At 49.1% G+C, this 12,729-nt stretch overlaps 2 protein-coding genes across 4 annotated transcripts in view; one reads left to right on the top strand and one right to left on the bottom strand.

Annotated features, from left to right (window-relative positions):
- Positions 1–2,755: 2,755 nt before the first annotated feature.
- LOC103477479 (retinol dehydrogenase 13) lies at positions 2,756–7,683 on the bottom strand. Of its 3 annotated transcripts, none has more exons than XM_008430613.2 (7): positions 6,936–7,261; positions 5,733–5,867; positions 4,490–4,681; positions 4,264–4,425; positions 4,037–4,192; positions 3,617–3,821; positions 2,756–3,489 (listed from the first exon to the last, which is right to left on the bottom strand). In XM_008430613.2, exons 1-7 carry the CDS (start codon positions 7,051–7,053, stop codon positions 3,384–3,386), a joined length of 1,074 nt encoding a protein of 357 aa, XP_008428835.1. In that variant the 5' UTR covers positions 7,054–7,261; the 3' UTR covers positions 2,756–3,383. The 3 variants fall into 3 exon arrangements, with proteins under 3 accessions (XP_008428835.1, XP_008428837.1, XP_008428836.1); XM_008430615.2 differs by having other exon boundaries at positions 4,073–4,192; positions 6,936–7,260; XM_008430614.2 differs by lacking the exon at positions 6,936–7,261 and adding an exon at positions 7,541–7,683 and having other exon boundaries at positions 2,760–3,489.
- A 458-nt stretch (positions 7,684–8,141) lies between these two features.
- pogzb (pogo transposable element derived with ZNF domain b) overlaps positions 8,142–12,729 on the top strand; it is an 18,138-nt gene continuing 13,550 nt past the window's right edge. The window contains exons 1-3 of the mRNA XM_017309312.1: positions 8,142–8,184; positions 8,372–9,738; positions 12,388–12,506. Of these exons, the coding sequence (XP_017164801.1) occupies positions 12,392–12,506 (115 nt within the window). The 5' untranslated portion in view covers positions 8,142–8,184; positions 8,372–9,738; positions 12,388–12,391. The remainder of the gene's footprint in view (positions 8,185–8,371; positions 9,739–12,387; positions 12,507–12,729) is intronic.

Here is a 12,729-nt window from a genome sequence, read left to right as displayed (position 1 = left end):
GAGCGCTGAAGCCGGGGAAAGTTCCGCAGGGAGACCGGAGACTCCCACTCTGCTCCGCCGCTCCTCCGCTCGCTGTCCGCGGGGTTGACAGACTGACCGACCCGCCGCCGCCGGGCTCCGCTTCACTCTGAGCAGCCAGCAGCAGCTCCGGGGGTCGGTGTCCGATTACTCCTCCTCCTCCTCCTCCTCCTGTGGACTCCCCGCTGGCTCAGCGGCTCCTCGGCAGCATCACAGCGCCCCCCGCTGGCGCACAGCGGAACCGGATTACCCGGAACCTGAGGCCGGTCCCGCCTCAGTTTGGAGCCGCTCTGGCATCAGGTCCAGGATGAAGGCATCAGCTGGAGGTTCTGAGATCTGGACCATGACCAGATGGCGGTTCTGGTCCGATTCAGATGGAACTCAACTGGACCCCTGGTTCTGTCCAGCAGCAGATGTTTCCTCAGCAGGGATTCCTCCAGAAAACCTGCTGAGCCCGGTGGTCGGGGCGTCGAGGCGGTCCACCGGGTTTTTGTATTAAAAGATGTTCAGTTGACAGGAAATGTAAAAGTATTACCTACAGGAAAACATCTCCAGTGAAATTTAAACCCACAATTAGCCTAAAAACAACAGATTTGCTCTTCTGTTTAATCCACATTAAGTCAGCAGCTCCATCAGGGCTTCAGGGCCCCATAAACACTAATATTTTAAAACGGATCCATAAATGTAACATTTGTTTATTGAATCAATGCTGTTAAAGTTTATTCAGTTGTTTAGGCATACATAAATGATTTTAAATTGTTTAACATTTAGATCCAACATTTTAAGGAGCTGGCTAGTTTACTTTGTAAAACTTCAAATAATATTCATAGTTAGATTGTTTTGTTACGCAACAAACGGGAGATTTAATTCAGAGCTGCTAATGTGGCTTTAGCAGCTCTAACATTTCGTGTCTGTTGAGGTTTTAATAATCGTCAMAGAAACTATTCTGATTGGTCGAGTTTATGGACGAGTTTCTCAGATCTCCATGCGCATCAACTCTAAGTAGACGACGCATTTGATATGGTTTGATGCATCGTGTAACCGGAAAAATACTAAAAATAATATAAAATCAGCGCGATGCGTTACAGACCGGAGAGGCTGAAGCTCCTCACCGKGCTGAACCTGCATGATGAGGTTAGCGCTGCTCGTTCTCCACTTACGCTCCGACCACAGACATAAACTTTACAGGGAAGACVGACACAGAGCCACACGCTGGGCGGCATGTTGAGATGTAAACGCTGCATGTAATTGTTCGTTCACAAAGATAAATCATTCTCACCACAACGCGACCTCTGAATTCACTACAAGTTATTCCTGCGGTTCACATAGAGCTACGCAACCAGAGCTAACGCGGCGGGTTTTGCACTCTTACCTAGAGTTCTCCAAAGGATCATAATTCCTCACACTAGGTTGATGTAAATATCCATACAGGTCAGCCTGCGTCCAGTTTGAGTGAAAGGAGGCGCCAGCTGTGTGATTGGTGGGGTTTAAATGCATAAACTATAAACCTATCTACTATAAACATATCTATTATAAACATATCTATTATAAACCTGTCTATTATAAACCTGTCTATTATCAACATATCCTTTAGGAATAAATCTGCTCTGCTAGTGAAATGCTAAGAGCAACAGAGACGCTTGCAGCTCGGCTCTAGAAACGTAAACAGTAACGGTTAGCCTGGCGGTGGGGCTAGTAAAGCATGGCGGGCCGCCAGGCTCATGATACACTGGGGGAAACCTGCTCAGATCCCGGTTCTGCTCTGGAAGCTGACAGATGTTGGACGGCTCCCAACTGAYGCGAGTCGGTTTCAGGGTCGGCCCGGCTCTGCAGCTATCCTGTAGGTCCAGTCTGACCCGTCAGGATAGACCACCGTCCTGCTCATCAGAACCAGAGGTCCAGAACCAGAGGTTCGGCCCTGATYRGAACCAGAGGTYCAGCCTGAATCTCCTCCACTTCCTGTTGGTTCTGGAGGATATTTGATTTCTGCTCCATCAGAACCAACCTGACCCGTTTTCCGGACCAGAACCTCTGCAGTTCCAGCCGGTACCAGGTTCTCTCACTGGTTCTGGAGTGTTAATGAGCTCACAGATGTTCTGATGGGATCCAGAACCCACATTGTCATGATGTCCAGTTGTTGATTCAGTCTGGAGGGAAATGTTGATCCGACCAATCAGAGAACAGAAACTGAAGTTAGAGGTGAACCAGCTGCTTCTGATTTGATTAACCCTTTAGGGACAGACCTCACCTCCACCTGCGACGGTCCGACCAGACGGCTCRCACTCTAAAACTGAAACCCTCTGCATCACTGGCTAACCTCCCCCTGAACATGCATCAGGCGACAGTGGAGAGGAAAACTCCACTTGAAYAAGGAGAAACCTCCAGCAGAACCAGAACCAGGCTCAGTGGGAGAATGCATCACCACCTAGAGTCCGGTTCGGGTGTGTAACAGCGCCCCCTGGAGTCCGGATTCTTTCCTGGAAGATTATTTCCCACTTAAACCAACCAGAGGTTCTGAAGTTCTGTGGTCTGAACCCGAAGACGGTAGAACCAGGTGTGATGTCTTAGAACCTGACAGATTTGAATCAAACATGAAGGAGTTGGTGACCTGTCCAGGGTGACCCCGCCTCTCACCCGGAACGTTAGCTGGAGAGGCACCAGCAACCCTCCCGACCCCACTAAGGGACAAGGGTGAAAGAAAATGGATGGATGAAGGAGTTGGACTGACCAGCTGTGAAACATCTGGTAATAAACATCTTTATTACCAACCAACAGTTGGAGCATGCTCAGTAAAGACTTCCTGTTTCAGACACATCGAGGGAGAAACAGACAGAAAATCAAAGAAACATGAAAGGGGAGGTTCTGGAGGGACCATGAAGATGTCCGGCACCGTGGAACCGGCCAACCAGTGGTCTGCACACAGGATGCCACATGTTGCTATGGTTACACGTTTTACCACCTACGTTGATGAAGCAGACAGCACTTCCTGTCCAGCTGTCCAGGTGTACYATAGAGTTTTCAGCTGGACCAGAGTTCAAAGGTTCAGACACCAGAAGGGATCCGTTCCGTTTGAAGGTACCAGGCGGTTCTGGGGTGAACGGGCCGTCAGTCCTGGAGGAAGCAATTTGGATGATACAACAAGCTGGACAAGGAAGCTTCAGAGTCAAGCTGGTTTCTTTCTGTCAACCGGTCGGGGCCGGTTCAACGACCTCGGGTTCAACTTGGTACCAGACTAGRGGAACGTTTGTTTCCTGGGTTGGACCGGACCACTTAAGCACCGGTCCTGTTTGGACCTGAAGGGAATGTTSTTCCTCGCTCTGTGCAGAGGGGCACTGCTGTCGTCTCTTCCTGTGTCAGCCAGCAGGTCAGCAGGTGTCCGTCAGTCTGACCAATCGGGCGCTCTCCTCCCACAGCCTCCAGGCTGCCTCATCGTCCTGTCCCTCCGGCGCCGCCTCCTTCTCTGCACAGTCACTGTGGACACAGAAGGTTCTGGATGTCACTCGGTCCACCAGGGTAAAACTTCCACAAAACMGTCGAAAGTCCATCTGACCAGGTAAAACCGAACGCCTTGGTGCTGAATCTAAGCCCCGCCTCCTACCTGAAGTATCGGCCTGAAAGTTCCTCCAGGCCCGGCGTCACGGCACAGAACACGCTGGTCTGGCTGCCCTCCCAGGGAGTCTTCATTAGCAGCAGGGCAGGAAGCCTCAGCAGCGCCCCCAGCAGGGGGAACCAGCCCTCTACATGGCGCCCCAGCTCAGTCCGGATCACCCCGGGATGAAGACAGAAGGCTGACACGCCAGAACCTGTGGAACAAGTGAGGATACAGTTAGGAACCAATCACAGCACAGTGCTGATGACGTCATCTTCAGTGTTCATGAAGGCAACGGGGTGGATGGGGGGAGGGAATCAGTTGGGGTGGAGGGTGGCGATTGTCATGCAGATGGTTGGTCTTCTCAGGGTCTAGTTAAAGGACTGGACTTCTTCTCTTRCCTTCGAGCCAGAGGTGAGCTGCTCTCACCTCTGGCTCGAAGGTTGCTGTAGTGTTTGTGTGAACCTCTGAGACGTCGAGCCAGCTCTCGGGTGAAGAGGACGTTGGCCAGCTTGCTCTGCCGGTAGCTCTCCAGCGCGCTGTACGGCCGCCGGCCGAAGAACAAGTCGTCAAAGTTGATCTGACCTGGGAACAGAACAGCCTTCAGCCATCTGCAGGGATCACACACGTTCAGATGCTGAGGTCAGAGGTCACACCTCCCCGGTGGGCAATAGATGACACGTTGATCACACGGCTGGGGGTGGAGCTCTTCAGCAAAGGCAGCAGCAGATTGGTCAACAGGAAGTGACCCAGGTGATTGACAGCTATCTGAGTCTCAAAGCCATCTTCTGTGATCCATTTAGGGCACATCATCACACCTGCAGGATGTAGACAGGTGAGCACAGAGACAGACAAGGACCCAGACGGGACAGGTGAGCTCGCCTGCATTGTTGACCAGGATGTCCAGTCTGTCCTCACTGTCCAGGAAGTCCTTGGCGAACTGTGAGACGGAGTAGACGGAGGCCAGGTCCAGGTGTCTGATCACCACGTTCCCGTTTCCGGTAGACTGCCGGATCTCGTCCGCTGCCCGCTCGGCCCGGCTCAGGTCCCTGCAGGCCATCACCACCCGGGCTCCTGGAGAGGCCACACCTGCTGCTCAGGAGCTGATGATGGGTTTACCTGACAGCTATTATGCCCAGGAGATGAGCCCAGCGGAGCGGATTAGCTCTGATATCCTCCTGGATGATGGAGGAAGCTCCTCCCAGCTTCAGGGTCTCTGCCTCATCCCTGCTGCTGATGGACTGGGGACCAGAGTCCAACAGCAACCGGTCAGAACTTTAAACCCTTTTGAAAGGGAAACTCCGCCTCTGACAGTAAAACTGCCACCAAAGTGGGCGGAGCCAAGAGACAGAGGGGCGTGGCTACAGGTGGGGATGAGCAGGGCTGTGGTCAAGATAGTCCTGTTGAAAACTTACTAACTTTTCAGACCCTTTTTACCAAAAAACCAACTAGGGACAAATGTAGCGACATGGTTCTTTGTTGGGGTTCCTCCTGACTCCACAGGGTGGCGCTGTGTCCACACGTAGCCACGTCTCTCTAAAGACAGATAAATCCACCACACACAAAGGGTTAGTTTCAGGAAAGCTTTGATCAGCATGAACCAATCTGCCACTTAGGAGGCAGTGCTAAATCCTGTCAGCCAATCAGAATGCTCCAAAACCACCAGCACTTCCTGGTAGGAATCAGCCAGGAGGTCCATCCATGTGTTGACCTGCTTTCAAGCTGAGTTTTAATGCAACACGAGTCGATTAGGAATCGTGTGGAAGTGAGTTTGTGGACAGATCGGTTGTTGTGATGCGTGGAACCATAAACCTCCATTATGAACACAGACAGTTTCCTCAAACATCCTGAGTTTTTGGGGTATTGAACGTTTTCCCAGTTATCAGATGAGAACTGGAACCGTCCCCAACAGGAAGACTCGCCTGCAGTACCACAGTTCAGCACTGAGAGGGCAGCACTGAGACAGCGTTGGACAAAGTACTGCAGAGCGAGACGGGCAGAACCATGTCTGGCCGGGGTCATAATGAGAGTAAGTTTGGGTTCTGGACCCGTCAGAACCTCCCTTGGTAGCAGCCAGGTTGAACCGGAGCACACCTTTCCACCARGTGAGCAGCAGCCGTCTCACCTCTCCCTGCCAGGTCTCTGCAGGTCTCCTTCCCGATGCCCGTGTTCGCTCCGGTCACCAGAACCGTTTTCCCATCCAACCGGACCGAACAACGGCACACTCCACCTGCGATCCACTTCCTGAGCACCACCACACCTGSAGACGGACAGACAGGTGAGGCCGTGAAGAACAGCTGGAACAGCTGGATCTGGGAACTGCGCTTCACATCTCGTAGAAATGATTCCTCTTCAGGCCACCAGGGGGCAGAGGTTGATGTTCCTGTGGTAAACAGGTAAAGTTTGGCTCCAAGCAGCTTCACAGCAGCGCTGCTCCCCCTGCTGGAGCTCAGGCAGAACTACAGCACCTCCTGGGCTAATAGCGTTAGCTCTGTGTCTCCAGATGACCTCTGACCCTCCTGCTTTGCTGGGAAATCTTTATATTAACATTGATAGCAAAATAATTAACTGATCAGAGTCTTTATCATCCTGTTTGGGCCAGCAAAGAATTTAAACTAAATGAAACATCATCAGAACCAGAACCTGGAGGTTCTCCTTCGCTGAGGTGCTGCAGCAGAGAATCAAACTCAGCAGCTGCTGCAGACGACCCGCCGACAACAACCCGGACCGGACCGATATGAGACCGGACCGATATGAGACCGGACCGGACCGATATGAGACCGGACCGGACCGATATGAGACCGGACCAATATGAGACCGGACCGGACCGATATGAGACAGGACCGATACGAGACCGGACCGATATGAGACCGGACCAATATGAGACCGGACCAATACGAGACCGGATCGGACCAGACCGGACCGATATGAGACCGGACCGATACAAGACCGGACCGATATGAGACCGGACCGATATGAGACCGGACCAGACCGGACCGATATGAGACCCACCGGTTAGAAAGGCTGGTGGAAAAACGCTTTAAGGGAGAAATCATCTCAACATGCCTGCAGGTAGTGGCAGCATCATGCTGACTGGAGAACCAGCCTGATATTATGGGATGGTCTATATACAAATCCATGCCACACTTTTCAGATTCTACTGTAAGATGTGAAAACATGATTCATCAAAACTTCAGGGAGGAAAACCTACGAAGCTTTTTATCTAAACGAGATAAAAAATAATTCTTATTAATAATTAATGTATCGTTTATAAACTGGAGATCCGGTTCTTTCTAGTCTCGGTTCCGGTCGGGTAAAATGTTCTTACAGATCAGAGTGACTCCCACTGCGGCTCCACACGTCAGCAGGATGCCTCCGGGCCCTGGGTCCGACCCGCCGCCGGGCCACGGCAGAACCAGGAACTCCTCTGGAGCTGCGGCTTCCATCCCTGCAGGTCGGCGCAGACTGAGTGGAGCTGAGCAGAACCGACCCAGAGGACAACGGATTAACAGATTGGAGCAGATTATGGATCAGAGCTGCTCTGGGATCAGTTACCAGCTGAAGAACCGGAAGGATTAGAATGGCAGAAAACCACACAAATAGAACTGGGCCAGAACCAGATCTGTACCGCAACAAACTAGAACCGGGTCTGCTGTACATNCTCAACATGCCTGCAGGTAGTGGCAGCATCATGCTGACTGGAGAACCAGCCTGATATTATGGGATGGTCTATATACAAATCCATGCCACACTTTTCAGATTCTACTGTAAGATGTGAAAACATGATTCATCAAAACTTCAGGGAGGAAAACCTACGAAGCTTTTTATCTAAACGAGATAAAAAATAATTCTTATTAATAATTAATGTATCGTTTATAAACTGGAGATCCGGTTCTTTCTAGTCTCGGTTCCGGTCGGGTAAAATGTTCTTACAGATCAGAGTGACTCCCACTGCGGCTCCACACGTCAGCAGGATGCCTCCGGGCCCTGGGTCCGACCCGCCGCCGGGCCACGGCAGAACCAGGAACTCCTCTGGAGCTGCGGCTTCCATCCCTGCAGGTCGGCGCAGACTGAGTGGAGCTGAGCAGAACCGACCCAGAGGACAACGGATTAACAGATTGGAGCAGATTATGGATCAGAGCTGCTCTGGGATCAGTTACCAGCTGAAGAACCGGAAGGATTAGAATGGCAGAAAACCACACAAATAGAACTGGGCCAGAACCAGATCTGTACCGCAACAAACTAGAACCGGGTCTGCTGTACATTATGGAGCTGTCTCCTGGGACAGACATGCTGGACAGCAGATGTTCCCTCTCCCGTTCTCTAGAGGGCGACTCAGGAACCTGGAGCTCACAATGAACACAAATCATCATGTAGCTAACATTAGCCAGACCTCGTGTAGCTAACATTAGCCGGTCCTCATGTAGCTAACATTAGCTGGTCCTCATGTAGCTACCATTAGCTCGTCCTCATGTAGCTAACATTAGCCAGTCCTCATGTAGCTAACATTAGCCAGTGCTCATGTAGCTAAAATTAGCCAGTCCTCATGTAGCTAACATTAGCCAGTCCTCATGTAGGTAACATTAGCCAGTCCTCATGTAGCTAACATTAGCCAGACCTCATGTAGCTAACATTAGCTAGTCTTCATGTAGCTACCATTAGCTAGTCATCATGTAGCCTCCATTAGCTAGTCATCATGTAGCTACCATTAGCTAGTCATCATGTAGCTAACATTAGCTAGTCATCATGTAGCTANTCATGTAGCTAACATTAGCTAGTCATCATGTAGCTACCATTAGCTAGTCATCATGTAGCTAACATTAGCTGCCTCCAGCAGCAGCTCTCTGTTAGCTCCTGGTAAAACCTGTTAAGGTTTTTGCCTTTAGCTGGTTTGATTCTAACACATATTATATTTCCATAAAAAACTCGGCTGATTTCTCCTGACATGTAAAACTCAACGGAGGGAGAGACTCAGAATCACTCAAAATATTACTTTTATTTCACAACAATAAATCAAAAATAATCAAGTGGTCAGTAATTTTTTTGCATTTTGTAAATTAATAATTTATCTTTTTCRTCCTGTGTGATTATTTACCCACTTTCAGGTTTCCATGTTTTAGATAATAACATCAGACAAATAAACCCAGAGCCGTCTAACCAGAACCATTTCACCAGAACCAGAACCCATCTGACAGCGCAGGTCTGGACCCGGTTCTGGTTCTGGTCAGAGAACCAGGGAGAACCTTCCAACAGAAGGTTCTGTGGTCCGGTGAGTCCAGTCCCGTTTCATCTGCAGTGAAACCAAACGGTCATACATGGTGGTGGCAGTGACATGCTGCGGGCTGGACGACCTTCACCTTGTGACTTTCAGGTCACTTTTTATGAGCAGATCCACCACTGACTGTCTAAAAACGGCCTAGTTAAAGCCTGGAAAATGTGTCTGATAGAAATGAATTAATCAGAGCGAGTCAAAGTTCATCGATGGACATGAGAGGCTTCAGTGTCGTTACTTTTCACACAACGTAGAGACTTTGTGTCCCCAACAAATGAAATCGGTTTGAAATCGGTTTCTTCAGGTTGTCTCGTCTGATTTGATTTAAATGTTATTACAGATAAATGAATAAAACACTACACAGCATCTGGTTTCTATTGGTGTTTTTAACAAGAGGAAGTCCTTTTCAGGTTAACTCGTGACGTCGCAGTTCGTAACCACGCCCCTTCAAAACACCAAAACCAATATGGCGGACGGCTCTGGATGTTCCTGGAGTTTTGGCGCTGCCAGGCCGCCATATTGGCCACAGTGGATGTTTGTTTGTGTGTAAAAGGTTATGAGCTGCCCGCTCCGGGCTACAGAACCTTCTCCGGTCGAACCTGGCCGGGTAATCCTTGATCTTCTGAAAACCCGCAGCTCACGTTGGTTCCTCCAGAAAAATTCTCATCAACCAATCAAAGGCAGAGCTGTCTGATGGGCCGTGACGTCAGACCCCAGAGAGCCAATCCCCTGCTCTGATACAAACTATGAGGACGAAGGCCCGCCCACTGCGTGTCGAACTGCAGCGCGCGTGAAGAAGAAAGAGTAGAACCGTCCGAATCGGTTCGGTCCGACAGCCGAAGCGACGCTCCAGCTGCAGGTAGGAGCGGTTCGGTTTTACCCGGAGCCCGCGGGCAGAGCCAACCGGGCGGTGGGAGGGTGTACTCGGTGTGTGTGTGTGGACAGCCGCTGGAGCAGCGGGGCGGGCGGACACAGACCGGAGAACCGTACGGCTGCGGTTCTACCGGACTCAGTATCGGCTCTGAGTCCACAGTGACCCGCAGTCTCCTCTACTGGTGTTCCGGTTCGGTCAGGTTCGGACTGGAAGTTTGTTCCCGCCGGAACAGAGAAACTGCAGGGAGAATCAAAGGAACAAATGGGACCTTGGGGGCGCGAGCGCCCCCTGCGGCTGCTGCTGGTACTGCAGCGACAAGTTCAACTTCAGGCTGAGTTATGGCTTATAACTAAAATAGTTTCTTCACAGTTAAATGTAACATGATTATTAATATTTAAGAAAACCTTGAATGAAAACTAACGTAGTTGATTTAGGGAGACATTTCCGTATCATTCAGATAAATGTGGAAAATAGAAGAAAAACGAKCTGGAGTCGGTCAGTTCATAAATCACGAGTTTGTGGAAGATGATGAGTCACAAAGGAGACAAAATAAACATTTTTCTTATTCTGTCCATTTCTTGTCATCCTCCAGGCCAGTTGGGGGCAGCAGTGCGCCGTCATAGCCGGTTTGCTAATCGGCGTAAAACAAAGACATTATCAGTCATGATAAAACGTTTCATATCATGAAGGAGAGAAACATGAAGTGTTGGTGATTCTATCTTAGATGTGATCATTATCAGGCCTGCAGCTGTTACAGCTCAGCAGGTGTCCAGGATATTTGGCTCTCGGGTCAAATTCATGGAAAATATGAAACGTTTCCCGCTGCAGTGACGTCATATTATGAAAATGGAGGCTGTGCGTCGCAGTGGCGAGTCATGTGACTTTAAGCATCAATCTCAGCGTGATGGTGGCGCCTCCTGCTGGTTAAAGGTTTCCAGGTGTTTCCAGACACCTGGAAACACCTGGATGTTGTGTTTTATTGACATTAATCTTTGTTATACTGACTCCCAGGGGCGCTGCCAGGAATCTTGGGCCCCCTGACAAATCATTTAGCCCCCCCCCCCACGCAGCTGCTGTTAGAATATTTTGAGTCTATCTGACCCATCAAAAGCGTCACAACTTCAAAGGTTGCATCTGCTTTGCTTTCTTTGGTCCTATACAAAATTTACTGCTCATGAATTTAACATGCAAGAGTAAAATTCAGCCTGCAAGTAGGAGGTTTAATGTTTTCTATTAGCTTTAGATCCTGAATGTCTCCATGAGCAACAGGCAAAATACACATGAATCAATCCAGACTTCTAAAAATGCTCTAGCTGCATTTTATTCAAGCTGCAGTTTAACTTTAATAAATATGTTTTCTCCATATTTGTTAAAGCTGTCACCATGTAGCAGTTTGTTATGAGACAGATAATCTGAAAACAATCAATCTCCTCCATCTGGTCCCTGAATTACTGGTTAAAGTGATGCACCGTTCTGACCAAAACARCCAATCAGAACCAGGAGGAGGGTCTTAGTGCTGTCAATCATCCTCATTCACTCACTGCTAAATGTGCTAATGGTGGAGAAACAACTTATCATTACAGGAAACCGTTTATCTGCCATCACTGGTAGCTATGCTAACTGAACTGAGCATTCACAACAGGCTATGCTAGCTACAGCATAGCACAGAGTGAGGGGGAGGAAGGATGAGCAGCACCACATGAGATTGTGATTGACAGCACTAAACCTCTCCTGCCTCTGACTGGTTGTTTCTAGAGAACCCTGGGAGAAGGCAGAGGAAATAGATTTTTCACAGATTGCCTCTCATACCGTACTGTCACAACATAATGACAGTTTTAACAAATGTGTGATTTTTTTTATTTATAAAAGTTTCATACTGCAGCTTTAATTTCACCCAGGAGAGAACAGGTCAGGAGGGACGTGGGTTAGAGCTGCTGCTGACTGACTCATCTGTTGTTAAGTGGTAAAAGGGACAAGTTCAGTATATGAATATGTTGGTCATTTCTTTCCTTCATTTATTAAATGCTAGTGAAAAGGAGGCAAACAGTCTGTAGCTAAGCTAACTATGCTAAATGGTTGATAATCTCACAGTCTATTCACCTCTTGGAGAAAAACTGGGTTATAAATAGACACTCTTGTCCTTTTCTCTCTCTCCCTCTATTTTATTTCTGAAAACCTGATTTTATAACTTTTCTTAGCAGCATAGTAACAGCTACAGTCGTTCATATCTTCCACTGTCTGCTGCTAACAGCGTCACGGTGAAGCGCTAAAAGCGCTAAAAGCAGGAACGAACCATTTAACCCAGATAGGGGGGTTCAGGGCAAATATGGATGGGTGTTTTTGGTCTGGGGGGGGAACATTACATTTTTACTGATAAAAACAATCTTCTAAAATACAGTATGATTAATTTTGTAATTGACAGGGCCCCAATATTTTTTTTAAATTTCTATGAACCATAAATAAATTGTGGCGGGCCCCCTGCTGGTCAGGGCCCCTAGAATCGTCACCATTTTCCCCCCTTATAAAGCGCCCCTGCTGACGCCACATGACCTTTGAACTCGTTCAGGTTACTCTGTAATAAAGTTACCATAACTGGGTCGGACCGGACGGACCCGGGTTGTTCTGTCTCCATAGCAACATGGACACTGAGCTGTTTATGGAGTGTGAGGAGGAGGAACTGGAACCGTGGCAACAGGTGGACGACAGCGTGGAGGAAGACGACATGGAGTACACGGACAACTACGGAGAGCCAGGTGGGACAAAAACGCTCTGCTGGTACCGGTCCAGATCAGGGCTCTGGCCTGCAGAGGTTCTGGACCTGAGCTGGGCTCCAGGTACCTGCACAATTTCTGGAAGAACCTGAACAGAACAGCATCTTTACAGATGTTCTGCAGTGGATTGGGTTTCAGCTTCACACCAGAACATAACAGCTTCAGAACTTTTACAGTGGATCTGTGAACCGGAACGCACCATATC

This window comes from Poecilia reticulata, linkage group LG16 (genome assembly GCF_000633615.1).
Source record: "Poecilia reticulata strain Guanapo linkage group LG16, Guppy_female_1.0+MT, whole genome shotgun sequence".
NCBI lineage: Eukaryota > Metazoa > Chordata > Actinopteri > Cyprinodontiformes > Poeciliidae > Poecilia > Poecilia reticulata.
This window is presented reverse-complemented; position numbering and strand designations above follow the sequence as displayed.

Excerpts from the sequence above, each read along its gene's own strand:
- LOC103477479 (XM_008430614.2), bottom strand. The coding sequence starts at position 7,658 with ATGGAAGCCGCAGCTCCAGAGGAGTTCCTGGTTCTGCCGTGGCCCGGC. Across the intron at positions 4,426-4,489 it reads CATCCTGGTCAACAATGCAG|GTGTGATGATGTGCCCTAAA; the intron begins GCGAGCTCACCT and ends TACATCCTGCAG. Across the intron at positions 4,193-4,263 it reads ATCTATTGCCCACCGGGGAG|GTCAGATCAACTTTGACGAC; the intron begins GTGTGACCTCTG and ends TTCTGTTCCCAG.